At 41.4% G+C, this 20,565-nt stretch overlaps 1 protein-coding gene across 5 annotated transcripts in view; it reads right to left on the bottom strand.

The window, feature by feature from the left end:
* RAPGEF2 (Rap guanine nucleotide exchange factor 2) overlaps positions 1-20,565 on the bottom strand; it is a 331,016-nt gene that overhangs the window by 109,233 nt on the left and 201,218 nt on the right. For 3 of the 5 annotated variants that reach the window (XM_065405519.1, XM_065405520.1, XM_065405521.1), the window contains exon 1: positions 3,404-3,463. The exons of the other annotated variants lie outside the window; for them this stretch is intronic. In XM_065405519.1, the coding sequence (XP_065261591.1) occupies positions 3,404-3,463 (60 nt within the window). Of the gene's footprint in view, positions 1-3,403; positions 3,464-20,565 lie in introns of those variants that run through there. 5 annotated transcript variants of the gene reach the window in all.

The following is a 20,565-nucleotide window of genomic DNA, read 5'->3' as shown; positions in this document are numbered from 1 at the left end:
CACACCTAATTTTGATAAGTTCTGGGGTTTAATTTTCATAACTCACTGATGTATGCAGTGTAGTTGTAGTGTCGGTCCCAGGATATTAAAGAGACCCAACTTCTGTTGGTGAAAGAGAGAGAACAAGGTTTTGAGCCACACAGAGCTCTTCTTCAAGAATGGAAAACATGCAAAACACTTTCAAAAGATGAGCTTGGGAGATGGAATTCGTAACTCTGATAGACACTAAAAATCATGGACTGAATACTCACATTGAATTTATGACTTATTACCACATTCTGTAACCCGCTACCCCCTTTTTTTTGTTCTATGACTGTAGAGGTGTTACTGGGCCACTCTACCTTGAATGGTCCCTTAGAATATGTGCTAACTTCTTATGCTAAACAATCTGTTCCACTTTGCATTTAACTGTAACACTTGGCGTATATTTACACTGCAAAGAAAAACCGCAGCTGGCCTGTGCCAGCTGATTCTGGCTCCTGGGGCTCAGGCTGTAGGGCTATTTCACTGCAGTATAGACTAACGGGCTCAGGCTGCAGCCCGAGCTCTGGGACTCTCTCCACCTCACAGGGTCCTAGAGCCAGGGCTCCAGCCTGAACCCAGAAGTCTACACTGCAATTAAACGGCCCCTTAGCCAGAGTCAGCTGGCACACTGCAGGTGTCTAATTGCTGTGTAGATATCCAGACCTGAAGAAGAGATCTGTGTAGCTCAAAAGCTTGTCTCTCTCACCAACAGAAGTTGGTCCAATAAAAGAAATTACATCACCCTCTCTAATAACTCACTGTGACAGAAGTGGCAAATTTAAAGCTTTGTGTTTTCTATTAATTTCAGTATCAAGACATTTTTCTGCAGCAGTGGGTTAACAGAGCAACAATACATCTGGAAAAGAAGTAACTATAATGGTAGGAACTAAAGGTATATCTACAGTTTTAAAACCAGCAGCAGCAAATTGGAGCCCAAGTCCAAATATCTACAGTTATCTTTAGCACCATAGCGTGAGCCTGAGTCTGTAGACCTGGACTCTGAGACTTGCTGCCTCGGCTTTTAAAATGCAGTGCAGACATACCCTAATTTAAATTCTTACACATAGAGCTAAAGCCTGTGAATCGATGCGACACTTGCATTCTGCCATTTGCAAATTGTTTGGGCAGGTCAAGCTGGGAAAGAGTACCCTAGGACGTCACAAAGGGGATAGGGCTTCTTTAATAAGACATAAAATTTTGGCGTATGCTAACAGGGCCTGCTCAGCAGTGATTTTTCAAATCAGAACATTTTCATATTTCCTTTACTCTCAGATCCTGTCACCTACCAACAAAAACTATGTGCATTTTTTTTTACAATAGCAAGAAAAAAAATGTATATCTTGAAACTTTGAAGTTCTTCCCCCACCAATAACTCACTAACCAGTTTTGAGATTTTCCCTCCTGTTTTCCAATGAAATCACCTCTGAGCTGAGAACAATCATTGAAAGTTTCAACCCAAAAAAGAAATTTTCATGTTATGAACATGTGACAGACTTAAGCTTACATCAAGGCTTTCATTTTAACTACTGCTTTTGTTAATACAATATATATATATATATATATATATATATATATATATATATATATATATAAAACCTTGCACTAGGATTATGTCATGAAATATGATTCTTCTCATTTTACATGCATATGGTGATCTTGTTAGGTTACGTTTTCTGATTTATCAAGGTATCATTTGAGGGTTTAATTTCTCACTCCTATTTTCAATTTTAAAAATTATCTAAAATATATTCCTTACAGTGAAATTCTTGATCTATTTGATTACATTAATTTGAAATAACAATATTAGAGTATAAGAGAGGCACAATTTATAAACATTTTGATTTGCAGAACAACAAGTTTATCCTTTTTTCCCCACCACCCACAAGTAATTGCTGCATTTTCTTTAGACTCTTACTCTATTACTACAGCATATCTAAAGCCTTGAAAGAACATTCTTAGAGGGAGAAGTGGAAGGAATGAGGAGAATAATGAAGATGACAACTGAGTGAACACCAGCACCAAACACAACTTTATCATTTTCAATTCAATTTGTAATCTTACAAACATCCTCAATCAGACCTGGTAGAACTTATTTGAGAGAGAGAAGTAGCTCAGTCTCCATGATATTTCAATCTTTTCATTAGTATCAAACTCTTTAGTGCACCATGAACAGCCAAGAGTTTGGTAATGTGAACTCTTTTATAAGGAGAATGAAACAAGGCCATTAAATTCATTACATTCAAGCTTAACAGCATGAACCAATATAGTTTTCAATAAGAGGTTCCACACTATATCTGCTACATACTTTATGGAAGTCTATTCAACTTTTTGTGAGGCATTTCTAGATTAATTTCTGCTTTTCTATGCATTTCAAAGTCACTGCATCTTACCTACATTGAATGTATGAATAAAATATTTCCATATAAAGTTTCTCCCATCATATCCTTCCAGTACTTTTAATCTCTAAATGTGTCTCATACACAGTACACCATTTCTGTGTACTGTATATTCTACTACATTACATACACGTGCATGTCTATACACATTCACACTATCTGTAAAAGCCTTTCTGAATTACTGAAGAGACTGAAAATTGTACTGCATAAACTGATAATGCTGTAAGTATTAAGTAACAGCATTAACTGTTAGAAAATTAATTACAGTTTCCAAGGTTTTTCTTTTATAAGAACAGTCTACCAACTCACATTTTTTGACACTTGAGACTCAGACTCATAAGATTTGCTGTTCTCACAAATAACAAAGAGCGGTTGCCTATGGGATTACAGCATGGCAAAAGTGTAGCTGACTCATGGGATCAATTATAAAGCACCAGTACTTATGGCTTTTGTTCACTCTAGTATTTTCACCAATGGTTTTACATTTTTAAGCAATTAGTGGGATGATCATATTATGCATATTACCAAACTAGTTACTAAGGCATCCTCCCAGGCTAGAAAGCTACCATATTTTAGCACCACACACTACTGAACAAGCTTATCCCCACCATCTTCTATAATATAGGTCACTCAGTGTACACCTGATGTATGTTTTTGAAAAGTTATGAAATACACAAGTGAAAAGTTGAAATAGAATGTTTATAAGCCTCAACCAAGACAGCTGTCTTAACATTTTTTAATTTAAAATTAAACAATTTAAAAGAATCAAGTGATTTATGTCTTTTCTAAACTAGAACAGTATGACACACAATCATTTAATAAAAATTTTAATATTGTCACAGGTGCAACTTTTTTTTCCCCCAAATACCCCCATTAAAACTGCAATCATTAAAGCAGATCAGCAATAAAAGAAGCAGCTCCAATTTAAAAGCAGTTAACTGTGACAGGTTATTGATAGAACAAACAGAATTTGCAATACTTACTGAATGTTTCTCCTGCTGGCCCATAACTCCATGGTTAGCTGGGATCGCTAGTGGTTTCATAATGAAGAAACATATGCTGAACTGAATTTACACATCATGTACCAATTTTTCATGGATGGAAAGTCACCCTCTATAGCATTAAATTACAAAAAGAAGGGGGGAGGAACCAAGCTGGAGCTTAAAGTGTCACTACCACTAAGCTCAAAAAACCTCTCACACTTGTAATACAGAAAAGCAATCCAAACAACAGCGTTCGTCTCCATTTTTGTAACACTGAAAGTCTAAGCATGTCAGGATGTAAGGAGTCTGATGAAGCCCTAAACATCCAGCATTCTTCCAAGTGAACAAGATCATTCCCTGAGACTGAAGAATGGGAGGAAAAGAAAAAGGAGGAAAAAAAAAAAAGCTAAAATGGCTGACTGCACAGAGACTCCCTTAAAAAGGCTTAATACAGTATTATCTTAGTCAGGTTGTCGGAACCAGCCTCCAGCATTCAGCCAAGCATTGTTAATAAACCTGTTTCGTTTGCAATCACACACACACACACACACACACACACACACACACACACACACACACACCCTACACAGCATACCCCCAAAAATCAGGGCAGAGCATGTGCATAGGGACCTCCTCCCTGGCTGCTAATGATGCTGACAGAGTGGTGACCAGTGATCTCTGTTCCACTCAACTAACCAAGTTTGCACAATTAATCTTAGCAGCATGACATTGATGGACATTTAATTTCATGATGTCTGACCCTCACACTCAAGGCAAACATGTCCACTACCAAGAGTCAGTAACAGAAATACAACACAGTTACACACACAAAAACCTAGAGAATCATCAGTCTGAATGTAATATGCCAATATAATTACGTTATTGTGCTTACTTTGGAAGACCATGGCTGCAGGCAGTTGGCATAGCAACGCACAAGGAAAGCCATTTCCTGGGTAGAAAGAATGCTTCCTTTTCTAAATAAAAAATTCCTCTTAGGATACAAACGGCATTGCTGCTTCCTGCAGAAAGCAAAGACACTATAGTCTGTCTCTTAACCTGCACAGACAGGCACTCTCAATGCAGTTCTAGTGATGTAAGTCGATTTCTCTCTCTCTCTCCCTCCCTCTCCCTCTATACACGGAAATTTCGACTCAAATGGAAGACACATTCCTTGAGGCTCACCCCCTCAAATACTTAAACCATTTCACTCATTAAGGTAGAGATGGACAAGTCAGATAAAGTAACAAGCTCTTGCCTGTATTATATCAGCTTCTGTAGGTCAAGCAAGTCCCAGAGGGAAGGAATCCACTGAGAGCTCACTCCAAAAGAGTGTAACTGAAAACAGGGTGGGAATAAGGAGCAAGACTTACTTCAACACAAGCTCTAGACTAAATATGATTTTTCACCCAGGTGAAGATAAAGGAATGTGTTAGACAACACCTTCTCCTTCCCACACCCAAACATAAAATTGCTGCAAAGCTGTAAAACATCTCTGTTGAGTATTTATAAACAGCACACTTGACAAGCTTTCATGGATTTTGAACAGTTTAAACACTACTCCAACTGCAAATATCTATGGACTCGTATAGGTAAGGTCCTGAATTTCCACAAATACCAATACCAATCTTTTTGGTACTTCTATATGGAGATTGAGTAATTTCCATTAAAACAATGGAGTGAACAATCCAGGAGATATAAAAAGACTAACTTTGACAGTTTCAATAATGTACTTCTTGTATGAACATTACATTTTAAAATGGAGCAGTTTACCCAGAGACTCCCATAGACAACACATTACTTCCAGTTTTATATCTACAGCATCGTGCTATAGAGAAGCTATAATGCAACAGGGAAAATACTCAAGCAATAAAATAAATTTCATCTGTGTACAATACAAATTTTTGGAGGGTCACAAACTGATGACAGTGGAGACCAAACCATTGCCAACAAATAGAACCTGCTGCTCAACCATTAACCTGTCATGTTGCTAGAATTTGATCTCTGCTACACATTTACAATCAGAGACCATCATTGATGAACTAAACAAAGAACTTTTTTGCTGCTGCTCTCGTAAAATATATATATATATGTAGTCTATGAAGCTAAAAGCTATTAAACATGCATAAACACACATGAAAGATGAATCCTGAAAAATATTAACATGTATTCTGTAGCCGTCTCTACCAAAATATCGCACCCTATGTTAATTAGTCTGACTTGCTACATAGTGATGATTTTCTGTACTGACACTGATTGCTGGCAAATTAGGCTAAACACTTAGTGAAAATTAAGTTTAATAAAGAAGGATTCTGAGGCAACTAAGAGCCACAGTCTATTTTCAAAACATTATTTTAGGGAAAAATTATTTCATATCTGGCCCTTTTTAAAGGGAATATATTTACCTTTATGGGCCCGTTTAATATAGCACACATCTCCTTGATTTTCTAATATATAATAAGTGCAGTTCTTTTAAAGCTGAATTATATAAGTTCTTCTTGATACAACTGTTTTATAAACAAATTTCTGCAACGGGAAAAAGCGTGGGTATTTATAGTATTTTGTAAATGACCTTAACATTCTTCAATAAATGACTAAGAATTTTAAAATGTTAAATTTAAGTTTCATTCTTGCAAATGCTGAGCATGAGCATTTGTAAGTGAAGTTCTGCCCACTGATACTGTAAATTATCCAATTTATGAAACTTATAAAAAGTAAAACAAGATTATGAAGTAAAGTAAAAATATTACTTCCCGTCAAAGTAATTAAAACACACTTCTAGTTTGGCTTGGTGGCCCTGTGGTTAGTGCCCTGCACGAACATGAGTTTAGTGGTTCAACTCCTGGCTAGTAGGTGACAGGAACACTGCCAAGGCAAAGCATTTCATGCCTCGGTGGGGAAACAGTGAACCACAACTAGTTATATATTAAACTGTATGTGTACATGGTACTGTACTATCTGACTTAGCACCAAATCTGATGGTCCTCAAAAGGAGTCCAGCCTAGCCATCTGTGGTAAAACCTTTGAGAGAAAAAGAAAATATTAACTGAACAAAAAAATTAGAAGGACGGGAGAAAGACAGGGAATTCTCAGACAACCATACTGCCTCCCTCCATCTTAATTACAGAAAATTACCTTGTCACCAACAGCAAATCTCCATTCTCACATGAGAAAATAAAGGACTGACTTTATAAAAGGATGGGAAACATAACAGCCTAGCCAAATAGACCCTTAGTTACTGAAGTGGTTTCAGTAGCTAACACTTCCATGAATCGCAAACCCGATAAGACTGTCGTCTCTTAAATTTGACAAAAACCTGTGTCACCTCCCTCGCTGTAACTTAAACTAATAAACCAGTTGTTTACTGTTTCGTGTACAGGGCATAACTATCTTTGGTAGTTACTTTGTTGCTTAACAACATGTATAAAACACAAGATATCAAGCCTCTTGCTTCTTTCTCTCCTTCCCCAAACCCATCTCCTGAATATCAAAGCCTCTTCATGTGGAGCAATTTTATCTACAATTGTTTTTATCAAAGTAATTAAAATCCCGTAATTACACTTTACATAAAATGATTAAGGCAGAAATCCAATCAAAATTTTATAAGTTTTAAAACCTATTTCAAATATAATTGGAATTCATTAAAGGACCTCTTAAAAAGTTCACATACACTGGAAAGTATCCTATCTTAGATAATTATGAATAGTTAAGTAAAATCCAACTTTGCTTTAATAACAATTTTCAAATGATGGCTAAAGATGAAAGGGAGCCAAAAACAACATTCAAGACAAGTTTAGTTCTTAGTGTTTTGTTTTGTCATAAGGTAGTTATGAGACTTTTAGTCATCAAACACAAGTTTTACAGTCCTCCTAGAAAAATTGCGTTCTGCAGAGAAATTTGAAAGAGATAAGTGGAAAGAATGGAAAATGAGGTCAGGGACAATATGCAATGCAGGTATGGGTGGGAAGAAAAGGAGACTTGTTAGTTAGGAGCAGACATTATCAACACACTAAATTTTCTGAATCTAGAATAGAATATCCCTTTAACAAGATACCTGTTTTTTTTGATCCTTTTCACCCATTCTGAAAATCTGCAGAACACCCAATAGTAGTACATCATCTTAAATGAATGCATGGAAATGTTTCCTCTTTAATATAGTGAAAGGCAAAGGACAAGTCTAAAAACTAATTTAAAAAAAAACTGTTTTGTTGGACACAAATTTCCTGGTGCCCACGGGAATATCAAACTATTTCTATACCATTTTTCTCTCTCCCACCTGACCTTCCCCAACAATTTGTCTCCTAGGATATGGCTGATAGGAGTAAAATGGAGCAGGGGGGAAAAAAGAAATTTGCTTTGAATGCTGCAATAAGGAACACGTTTAAATGCCTCATATACCACACAGGTAGAGCCCTGCAAATCTGCGGCTATCCGCTTTATATCTGCAGATATCCACATCCGTGGACCATGTTTGCAGATTAAAATTTGGATCCACATCCATCCACATATTTAGGAGCCCTGCAAATCTGCGGAGATCCACTTTATATCTACAATGTTTGCGGATCACAGATAGGCTGTGGATACACATTTTGTATCCATGCAGGGCTCTACACACAGGGCCTTTTCCTCTAACATGCTGTAGTGGATTTAGAATTCACATAAACAACTGTGTGACTACTTCAAATTTACCCACAACTTTTCTCTAAACACTCAGAAAACTTCACTGAAAAAACAGTTACCTACCTTTCGTAACTATTGTTCTTTGAGATGTGTTGCTCATGTCCATTCCCAGTAGATGTGTGCGCACCAAGTGCATAGTCGCAGGAAGGTTTTTCCCCTAGCGGTACCCGTCGGGCTGGCTGTGGAGCCCCCTGGAGTCGCACCTTCATGGTGGTGTATATAGGTCCCTGCCGATCTGCCGCTGCTTCTGTTCCTTCTTGCTGGACACTCCAAAAGAGGTGAGGCAGGTGGGTCTTGGAATGGACAGGAGCAACACATCTCAAAGAACAACAGTTACGAAAGGTAGGTAACCGTTTTTTCTTCGAGTGACTGCTCATATCGATTCCAAGTAGGTGACTCCCAAGCAGTCCCCCAGAGGAAAGGGTTGGAGTTTACCAAGTCACAGACTGCAGCACCACTCTGCCAAATGTGGCATCGTCTCTAACCTGCTAAGTGATAGTGTACCGCGAGATAAAGGTGTGAATAGATGACCATGTTGCCACCCTGCAGGTGTCTTGAATAGGAACCTGCACCAGGAACGCTGCAGATGAAGCTCACGCTCTTGTGGAGTGCACTGTTAATGCTGGGGACAGTATCTTTGCTAGGTCGTAGTACACCTTGATACAAAGCGTGAACTATGAAGAGATCCTTTGGGATGACACCGGGAGCCCCTTAATCTGTTCAGTGATCGCAATGAAGAGCTGTGTCAATTTCCAAAACGGCTCTGTCCGCTCAATGTAAAAGGCTAACGCTCATCTGACATACAGGGAATAGAGTATCTGTTCCTGGCTATTAGCATGTGGCTTAGGGAAGAACACTGGAAGAAAATGTCCTGATTCGTGTGAAATTGCTAAACTACCTTCAGGAGTAAAGGTGGGTGAGGCCACAACTGCACCTTGTCTCTATAAAGCACAGTATAAGGGGGCTCGGACATCAGGGCCTTGAGCTCAGACATGCTCCTGGCTGACATTATAGCCACTAGGAATGCCACCTCCCAAAAAAGGTAAAGTAGAGACCATGTTGCTAAGGGATCGAAGGGAGGGCCCTTCAGCCTCCAGAGCAACAGGTTGAGATCCCATGGGGAAATCGGCTGCCTTACTTGAGGGTACAGTCTATCTAGCCCTTTGAGGAAGCGGCCAACCATGGGGTTAACGAATACTGACCGTCCAGCTGAGCCAGGATGCAAAGCCAAAATAGCGGCCAGGTGCACCTTTATTGACGATACCACCAAGCCCCGCTGTTTTAGGTGAAGTAAATAGTCCAGGATGAAGGGAATCAATGACTGTAATGGAGGAGGTGTCCTTCTGCAGTGACCAAATCAAGAACCTCTTCCACTTAGCCAGACAAAAAGCAACAGAGGGTCCTGTGGCACCTTTAAGACTAACAGAAGTATTGGAGCATAAGCTTTCGTGGGTGAATGCCCACTTCATCAGACACAAGTAATGGAAATTTCCAGAGGCAGGTATAAATCAGTATGGAGATAACGAGGTTAGTTCAATCAGGGAGGGTGAGGTGCTCTGCTAGCAGTTGAGGTGTGACCACCAAGGGAGGAGGAACTGCTTCTGTAGTTGGCTAGCCATTCACAGTCTTTGTTTAATCCTGATCTGATGGTGTCAAATTTGCAAATGAACTGGAGCTCAGCAGTTTCTCTTTGGAGTCTGGTCCTGAAGTTTTTTTGCTGTAAGATGGCTACCTTTACATCTGCTATTGTATGGCCAGGGAGGTTGAAGTGTTCTACAGGTTTTTGTATATTGCCATTCCTGATATCTGACACATGATGGCATATATAACATTGGTGGACGTGCAGGTGAATGAGCCGGTGACCAGCAACCACGCACCGCACCATACCATAACAACTCTAACTCAGGAACCAACCCATGCAACAAACCTCAGTGCCAACTCTACCCACATATCTACACCAGCAACACCATCACAGGACCTAACCAGATCAGCTACAACATCACCAGCTCATTCACCTGCACGTCCACCAATGTTCTATATGCCATCATGTGCCAGCAATGCCCCTCTGCTATGTACATTGGCCAAACTGGACAGTCACTACGCAAGAGGATAAATGGACACAAGTCAGATATCAGGAATGGCAATATACAAAAACCTGTAGGAGAACACTTCAACCTCCCTGGCCACACAATAGCAGATGTAAAGGTAGCCATCTTACAGCAAAAAAACTTCAGGACCAGACTCCTCCCTTGGTGGTCACACCTCAACTGCTAGCAGAGCACCTCACCCTCTCTGATTGAACTAACCTCGTTATCTCCATACTGATTTATACCTGCCTCTGGAAATTTCCATTTACTTGCGTCTGATGAAGTGGGCATTCACCCACGAAAGCTTATGCTCCAACACTTCTGTTAGTCTTAAAGGTGCCACAGGACCCTCTGTTGCTTTTTACAGATTCAGACTAACACGGCTACCCCTCTGATACTTAGCCAGACAAGTGGCTCGAGTGGATGGCTTTCTGTTGCCAAGAAGAACCTCCATAACCAAGTCTGAGCATGCAAGCTCTAATGGGTTCAGCCGTGGAATTTCCATGCAGTGAGGTGGAGACACTCTAGATTGGGATGCTAGAGGCGGCCCTAGTCCTGCATGATCAAGTCCGGGACTAGGGGCAGAGCTATAGGTATGTCCACCGACAGGTTTAGAAGTATGGTGAACCAGTGCTGACGTGGCCATGCTGGTGCTATCAAGATTGATGCTCTCTCTCATCAGACCTTCAGCAGCAACTTGTGAACGAGCGGGAAGGGCAGGAATGCATACAGCAGGTGACCTTTCCAAGGGAGGAGAAAGGCGAACCCAAGGTGTGATTCAGGAAGGAACAGAACTGCTGACACTTCCTGTTGTCCGTGTCATGAACAGATCTATCTGGGGAAATTCCCATCTTTGGAAGATGTTGATCGCGACATCTGGGAGGAGGGACCACTCGTGGCCATGAAAGGACCTGCTGAGGTGATCAGCCACTTTGTTCTGCAAGCCCGGGAGTTATGATATCTCCAGATGTATTGAGTGGGCGATGCAGAAGTTCCACAGCCTGAGGGCTTCCTGACACAGGGGAGAGGAGCGAGCACCACCCCATCTGTTTATATAGAACATCGCTGTGGTATTTTCTGCCAATATCAATACGCATCTGCCCTGTAGATGGGTTTGAAACGTCTGGGAAGCGAGGCGAACTGCACACAGCTCCCTGACGTTGATGTGCAGCGAACTTTCTGCCTGGGACCAGAGACCTTTGGTTCTGAGTCTTCCTAGGTGTGCCCCTCCTCTCCCCCCCTCCCGCCACATCCCATCGCTGATGCATCTGTGACAAGGGACAGCGATAGTTGAGCCCTAGAGAAGGGTATTCCCACACATACTGCTTGCGGGCCAAGCCACCGCTGGAGGGACTTGAGGACTCGAAGAGTGAGTGTGACCAATCTGTCTAGGCGGTCTTGGTTCGGCCTGTATATCCGGGCTAGCCAAGCCTGAAGGGAACAGAGATGCAGCCTGGCATGCTGTACCACATATGTGCAAGCAGCCATATGTCCAAGCAGTTTCAGGCAATTTCACGCCACAACAGTGGGGAATATTCTGAGATCCTCTATGATGGCACCCATGGCGAGGAAGCAAGATTCCGGGAGGAATTCCCTGTCCTGACTGGAGTCTAGGAGAGCGCCAAGGAAATCTATCCTTTGTGTGGAGGTTATGGTTGACTTTGTCACGTTCAAAATAAGGCCGAGCTTGTGGAACGTTGTCCGCACCAGGCTCACGTCGGTCTCCACTTGGGTCCAGGAGCGGCCCTTGATTAGCCAGTCATCTAGGTACGAAATACTTGCATTTGCCGCTTCCGCAGAAAGGCTGCCACAACCACCATGCACTTAGAGAACACCCGGGGGGCTGTCGAGAGGCCGAAGGGGAGGACAGTAAACTGATAGTGGGTGTTGTTGGCCATGAAATGGAGGAACCACCTGTGGGACAGGATTATGGACACATGAAAGTACATGTCCTTCAAGTCAAGGGCAGCATACCAGTCCCCCGGATCCAGGGAGGGAATAATGGAAACCAGGGAGACCATGCGGAACTTCAACTTCTTCCGGAATCTGTTTAGGTTTCACAGGTCTAAAATAGGCCTGAGCCCAACCTGGGCCTTTGGGATTAGGAAATACTGGGAGTAGAACCCCCTGCCCCTGAACTCCAGAGGGACCGCCTCTTCTGCCCTGCGTTGCAGGAGCGTTTGCTCTTCCTGCACTAGAAGTTGCTCATAAGAAGGGTCCCTGAAGAGGGAAAGGGAGGGTGGGTGGGAATGTGGGAGGAAATAGAATTGGAGAGAATATCCCAACTCTTCCGTGCTCAAGACCCATTGGTCAAGGTGATTTGAGCCCTGGCATGGTAGAAATGGGATAGATGATTCACAAAGGGAGGGGAAGGATCCGGGATCTGAACTGGTGCAGTGTCCTGGGCACACCTTCAAAAGTTTGGTTTGGAGACTGAGGGCTGCTTCACTATGCCTTGGTCCTGGTTAGAGGAGGACAGAGGGCCTCCACCTATTACTCCTGCACCGCTTCCTACTATAGTCCTGCCTAGGAGGAGCTGGGGGGGGGGAGCTGGCGTATGAAGCCCCAGGGGACTTCAGGGTTGCCTGCAAGTCTTTCACGCTGTGGAGCCTAGTGTCTGTTTGCTCCGAGAAGGGTCCTGAACAGTCAAAAGGCAAGTCCTGGATAGTGTGTTGGACTTCAAATGGGAGTCTCGACACTTGAACCATGAGCTCCATCTCATGGCTATCGCAGTTGCCATCATCCAGGTTGCTGAGTCCACCGAGGCCTATAAGGAGGTCCTCACAATAACCCTGCCCTCCTCCAGGACAGCTGCAAACTCCAAGCAGAAGTCTGCGAGAAGTTCCTGAAATTTGGACAGCATGTTCCAGGAATTATAGCTATAGCCACTTAGGACTGCCTGCTGGTTGGCAATGCGAAGCTGGAGCCCCCGGTAAAATACACCTTCCTACCGAAGAGATCCAGCTTCTTCGCCTCTTTAGATTTAGGAATCGGACCCAGTTGGCCCTGCCTTTCTTCCTAGTTGGCCGCCTTCACTACCAGAGTACCCGGCTGATGATGAGTCCATAGGTGCTCGTACCCCTTAGAGGGCACAAAGTATTTCCTCTCTACCCCTTTCGCCATGGGGGGGGGGGGGAGAGACAGGCGTTTGCCACAACACCTTAGTGGTATTATAGGCAGTCTTCATGAGGGGCAAAGCCACACTCAAAGGAAGTTCAGGGTCTAGAGTGTCAACCATAGGGTCGGTCTCCTCTGAGATCTCCTCTGCCTGCTTGCTTAAGTTTTGAGACACCCTCCTGAGCAACTCTTGGTGTGTCCTGTTGTCCATGGCAGGTAGTGTGGTGCAAGTGCCCGCCACTCCTTCATCCGGGGAAGATTTGGAAGATGCCCCCAGGGACACCAGGTCTTCCTGCCACTGGTTCGCAGGGATCCCCTTGTGCCAAAACACCCTGAGCGGTGCTGGGAGTAGTGCTGGTTCCTGGGCCTGTGCCCATCTCAGTACCGGCCCCGGTGCCAAGTCCCACATCAGACTCTGTGCCGACCTGCATAGCCATCTCCTACCCTAGCGGAGGATCCCGGGCTACCGATGTCGATGATGGAGGGACCCATGCCTTCGAAACCACCAACAAGAATCTGGACCCTGGCCCTTGGGCATGGTGGTAGGCCCACGGGGTTCAGAAGAGCCATTGAGCTGGCGCCTGCCACTACAGAGGCCAAGACATCATGGGTAGCAGCTGTCCTTCCTCCTGCCTTGAGCGGTGCCAGCTTCGCCTAGAGGTGTATGACTCCACCTCCAAGTCCAACAAAGACTCCGACCTAGAGGACATGGTGCCTCTTTGCAGCGCTGGTGTCGTTGCGGGTGCAGATGCGGGGGACTGCGCTGTCATTGCTATGAGGTCCCTAACCGCCTCAAATGCATCCGGTGTAGATAGAAGGTTTATATCCTCCTCCTGACACTTCCACACCGGGGAGTCCACTAGAACCAGACTCGGCGGACCTCCCCGTGAGGCCGGAGTCAACGGTGCCAACTGAGTCGGATCAGGGTGTCCCAGAGAAAAAGTCCGCTAGGGCATCGTTTGCTGTTAGCAAGGGAGGGCTGCTCCAATGACTGTCACTGGTGGTAAGAAGGAACTGAAAAGGCAGCGGGTCGACAGGAACCTATATACACTGCCATGAAGGTGCCACAGGGGGGCTCCACAGCTGACCTGACGGGTACCGCTAGGGGAAAAACCTTCCGGTGACTGTCCACGTGGCACACACACCCCTACTTGGAATCAACATGAGTAATCACTCGAAGAAGAATAAATAGAATCATAGAATCATAGAACTGGAAGGGACCTCTCGAGGTCATTTAGTCCAGTCCCCTGCACTTGAGGCAGGACTAATTATCTAGACCATTCCTGGCAGGTGTTTGTCTAACCTGCTCTTAAACAAACGACTTATTAAATTCACCACAGAGTTTTTCTTGTTAGAATGTTATTACTTCAGTCAAAACAAAGGATTAAACATGATAAATATCACCACTTCACCTTTTAAAACAGACAGGCAGTGGCATTGTTAAATTAATGAAGCTCATTGCAATCAATTAATATCCTGGAAACACCAAAGCTACACTTACTCCATTGTAATGTCTGCTATTTTGATAACCCATTTACTAATGTTACAGAATGTTTGAACAAATGCCCTTATGTTGAGCTATTACTGCAGATGAATCTATAATCCGGATCTTTAATATAATGACAAGGCCGGAGTACAGTCAGACTGGTGCCTCAGCTGGGCTTGATGCATTGTGGTCTGCCAATCTTCCCTTTGATTACAAACCAATTTGTCACCTTGTGTACTCAGCTCTCAGTTTTTAGTAGAGAAAACATTCTTATCATTGCATGTCATATTCCTCAAAACATCAGCAAGGTGCAAAGCGTACAAAAAGTATTCTAAAACCATCATCAAGTCTTCATTTCTGACAGTTGACAATTGCTTTAGAACAAAAATATGAAGCAACTGTGGAACTGCTTGTGGCACTCTTTGTAATGAGTGTTTGTGTCCCATTTTCAGGATTTATAATTTAGCTGGAAAAACCTACTTTAGATAAAACCTTGCCACAAAGACTCAGCATGCAAAAACACTTTTGTATTTTATTTTTAAATATGGTTTATTCCAAATAAGTGTGTTTTTGCACTAGTGAACTTTTTTCCATTCACTGTTTTGCACTCCTATAATTCATATATCATGGTTCCACAGTCTAAAATTTTATTTTAAAAGATTATCTAAAACCTATGCCATTAATATTTGATATATCCTCTATGCTATTCAGTCATTTATGTAAAAATTTCATGTATTCTGATTTTAATTTTATATACATTTTCCATAAAAGCAAATTTTTACCATCTACATAAATCTAGATATAGTTTAATACTGTATTATTAACATTATTGGTTTTAAAGGAAATATAGATCTGTTTTTATTATTACTATTAAACACTAAAAATGTAATAATAATTTTGGATTTATATTTCTGGCCATAAAGGCACAATGATTAGAGTTTTAAAAATAATTTTCCCTTCAACCATTATCTTACAATAACCCCTCTGAAAAAGAAACTATTTCTTCGCAATATTTTCTTCCACCATACAAGCAGATTGCTTCTCTATACTAGCTCTGTGCACCTATAACGAAATCTTTCCTTGACTAGTTCATTCTGAAGTGGATGGCTATTTTCTGGATGTCAGTAATTACTGTGCAGGAAGAGCTTTGTTGCTTTAACTGTCTCCTTTCCATAGCCAAACAGATAATTGGAGTCTCTTGAGTCTGGATGGCTATGAGGTCATCCCATTATTTACCAGGTTCTCTCATCTTGGTAGGTGGAAAGTAGTTACAAGAATGTATTAATCAGATTGGAAACAAGGAGCTCAATGACAGCATAAAAATACTAGGATTACTGTGCCTTCTCCTGCTTTCTAACTGTGAAAAACAGCAGGGTATGTGGTGTGGGAAGGAAGGCATACATGACCCTCTGAGGCCAAGATTGATAGAGGACATTATAAGACTGAAGAACCCTGATTTCTGTGTCTTGAAAAGAATTTGGCATTCCTCTTTGGGCAGAAGGATAAGGGAGAAGGCTCAGTAACGGAGACCCAAATCTCCATGTTGTTAGCTTGAAAGAACATGGGATAGAACACCCACTCCATTGGGTCCTCATCTTGTCTTCTACTTACCTGCTATGGAATTGAGTTCTCCAGAGATGTAGAAGTGCCCAAATGAATTTTAGCTTCTTCTCTACCCCATGCATAAGAATTTCCTTGTTGAGCGTGGATGGCTGTGTACCTCCTTGCTTGTTCATGTACACTACAGTTGTACCAGTTGACTGTTGTCATGAGGATACAGTAGTAGGATATTTTTGAGAACCAGGTGGATTGCCCTGAACTCTAGCCAATTTATGCTCTTCACTGCTCCCTTGGACCAGAGTATTGGTGTTAATTACTGGGCACCATAGGCTCATCACCCAGACAAGATGGCTTCCTTTATGACTGTGAGCCTGATGGTTTTGAGAAAGTTCAGACTTCAACCTTTCCATTTGAGACCACCAAGACAGAGAGGAAATGACCTTATGGGCTACCAAAATGTTCTTTCAGAATTAGGTGGGAAAAGGAGAGTGTGTTTGTCGTCTCTGGTCATCCTTGGAGACTTGTTCTCTCTTATCCCAAATTTTAGTAAATGGGACACTGTTTCAAACATTTGCGTATGCCTAGTAGGATTTTGGCTAAGAAGAGAGGTATCTGAAACTCTTATTACCTACCCCAACCAACTCAGTGTTGTGTTTAAATGGAAGGGTGTAGTTACCCCAGTTAAGTTAATAAGCTGTAATGCACTTTTGTCTCTTTAGAGGAACAAATTAACCTTATTATTTCCCTGAACTGTCCAAGAGAGGGCTGGACATTGCAGAACACATGGTTTTGGTAAAATTCAGGACTGAGAGTGCGTTGGAATCACCTTGCTAGTCGTAGACAAGGCTGATGGAAGCAAGAGTGGGGCTATAGACAGGCTGCTGGGGTAAGAGCTGCTGAAGCTGGGCTGTTCAGCACACGGACGCTTCAGGGTGTGACCTGCTTGCTCATAGGCTGGTTATGAGCATACCAGGCAGAGAGCTTCACCAGCAGAACATTGTAAAGGTATCCAGGGTTGCAGGGCAAATGGTGACAGCTCTTCACTGGATTGCCCCCTCCAGTAACAAGGTCAATGAGCTCAAACATCAGTAAGAAAATATAGTTATGCTATATTAACAATTTTAACTTATTTAAAAGAATACTAAAATGCTTTGCAAAATCTATAATCTATCAGTGAAAAAAAATCAAGTAAAATCTTAGTCCTACCAAACATAGAAATTGTGATTATCTAATTTTAATTCTACACCATTTTGTTTTCTGTTATTTATTGTCAGTGTGGTTACTGGTATGCTAACTTTAAGTATCTTTCCTCTATTGTCATGGATATTTCCAGATCTTTCAAAACTCACTAGGTAACTTGGGGAGGTGAAAAAACTAGTGAGATATAATAAAAATTAAAAATATAAATTGGAATTTTATCAAATTATTTTTAGTCCAGTATACTCTAGTTTTCACATTTCTGCTATGTTCATTGATATAGACAGCACTATTGGTTGTGCTGGTTTTGTGCCAAGCAGCAATAAAATTGTACTGAATCTCTCTGAAAGTTTAGCCAGAAAAAAGACAATTTCTAGATGAACAAAACAGAAATCTATGAACATAGGTAACTCAAATATACTACTACAAATAGCTACACCTGACACTTAACTACAATCCATATTTTATTCTTTTTATGTGGTCATCTTAACCAGCTTCAGAGAGATGGATTAAAATGAGTTTCAACAAATTCATGAGAATTATTTTTAATTTTGTGGTAGTACAAGATACGTATAAGCCTTTTGAAAAATTAGAAGTTATTAGTGCTCTGATACACATGGGTGAAGTTTACAAACTTCATACATGTCATAGACTTGGTCCACATTGATAACAAGTGCCTGCAATATATTCGTAGAAGTTTGATTTACAAATAAAGTTCTAAGCAATTGAAAATATACTGACCGTGCACACTGCAATACTACATTTTAATTTTTGTTTTCAATCTCAACATTTCTGTTAGTAACAATTTCTTTACACTAAGGCTATTTCTACATTGAAAGCTATATGTAGATTTAATTCTTTTTTCCCCTCCTAAAGGGGACATTAAGTAAAATTTTTGAAAATGCCTAAATCTTATTTACAAAACTGACTTAGGCACTCAGAAATTTTACTTTACATCTTTATTTATGGATAAATAACTCAAATGGTAACTGATTTTTGTTCAACACTTACACTAAATATGCACTTGTGGACAAGATGAATTTCTGTCCAAAATTTTACCAAGTTAAGACAGTTAGGAAACAAAGGTTTATAATGGAATGTGTATCCATGTTTAATAGTAGATGTGATGTCACTCAGCCAGAGGAAGCAGCTCTCTGAGTTGCAGACATCCTAAGGACTTTAAAATTTTGTTAAAATACAATGCTAATTACATGTTTAAACAGCTGTATTTCCTCTTTTGGAATCTTACAAACAAGTGTTTTTGAACACCTGTGATTCACCCTTAAATACCACTTCTAATCAAGTAGACCTTCTAAATAAAAGAGATGCAACTATATCCCACTAAAATTAATCTAATTCCTATTCATGTTCTGCAAGGACTCACTGCGTGCAGTAGTTCATCACAAATGATAAACTATCCTGCTATCAACAACCTTAAGGATCCATCCTGAATAAACCTTAGACAACTTCTTTTACATTGCTTCAAGTCAGACACGCTCTGGACGACTGGCACCAAAGCAGTTGATTGTAAGGATTTCCCTATGTTTAATTTTTTATGAACTTTTTAAATAATTCCTTCAGAATAACAACAACAAGAACGCCAGAAAAAATACAAGGAAGCACATGAAATACTGGCATATTTAGCCCAAATACATGGAATATGCTTGTGACAGTGCAGTGTATTTGATAGGCCATTTGACTGGGAGCTGGAGTTCTAGGTTGTGATCCTGGCTCAGCCACTAATCTATTAGCTGACCTCGGGCTAGTTACATCACCTCTCTGTGCTTCTGTTTCACCTTCTGCCTTTTGTGTGTCTTGCCAGTTCAGACTGTGAATTCTTCAGGGACCATCTCACTATGTGTTTGCACAGCACCTAACAATACAGGACCCTGATCATAGTTGAGCCCTTTAGGTATTGCCATTAACTGCTAATACTAAGTAGGCACAACAGAGTTAGATAATAATGATTTTCCTCTGAAGTATTTGACTGTTGCAAGTACTGCAAGGCGCCACTGTTCTCAACCATTGTTAAAACTTTGAAACTTGGGAAGAAAAGTATCATATATGCTGAGCTTGAGCCAAGATCTACACTTAAAACTTAGGGCTGGGTCTTCACTACGGAGAGATCGTCACTGCTGCAATCGATGCAGCAGGGATCGATTTAGCAAATCTAGTGAAGAGCTGCTAAATCGACAGCAGAGCGCTTTCCGCTCGACCCCGGTACTCCAGCTTTCCGAGAAGAGTAAGGGAAGTTGACCAGAGAGCTTCTCCCATCGATGCAGTGCAGTGGAGACACCAGGGGTAAGTCGACCTAAGATACGTTGACTCCAGCTACATTATTCACGTATCTTAGGTCAACTTAACCCCATAGTGAAGACAAGCCCTTAGACAGACAAAGACAGACATAGCTATGTCAGTCAGAGGTGTGGAAATGGGTAAGCTGACAAAATAATTCTTCCATTAACTTAGCTACTCTGCTTGGGGAGTTGGATTAACTACAGCAATGGAAAACCCCTATGTCATGGCACTACAGCAACATAGCTGCAGCAATGCCCTCCCGCAGTGTGGATATGCCGTAAGTCTTGGTAGTAGGTGAAGGAGGAATAGGTTTTCTAATACACTGTTCTGAAATGTGATGGCTCGTGCATTTTTAATTGTATATTTTGTTAGTGATGCTTAATTTAAATGCTTAATTAAAACAAATATTTACAAGAGCTTTGAACTCTACCCTTTTAAGTAAATTCTTTCTGTAAAATGGCAATTTAAGAAGATTCAAAATAACTCAAAAACCACCGTAGGATTGGCACCCTTATTAACAATATTTAAAGAGAGAGCAAGTATTAAAAGGACCTGGATATTTATTATCTTTCTATCCTAACAAAGTCTGCGTCTTTTAAAGAGCTGTGCAAGCAAGATAAAAAAAACCAAGTCTATCCACACATAGGCCCCCACCCCCCAGTACTAATACACATGTATGGTATTAATTGTTTGATACTGTATAACCTTAACCTGAAGGTAGACATTCTATACTAATTGTT

Source organism: Emys orbicularis, chromosome 5, assembly GCF_028017835.1.
Source record: "Emys orbicularis isolate rEmyOrb1 chromosome 5, rEmyOrb1.hap1, whole genome shotgun sequence".
In the NCBI taxonomy this organism is placed as follows: Eukaryota; Metazoa; Chordata; order Testudines; family Emydidae; genus Emys; species Emys orbicularis.
The sequence above is the reverse complement of the archived record's forward strand: the minus strand, read 5'-3'. Positions and strand labels throughout refer to the sequence as shown.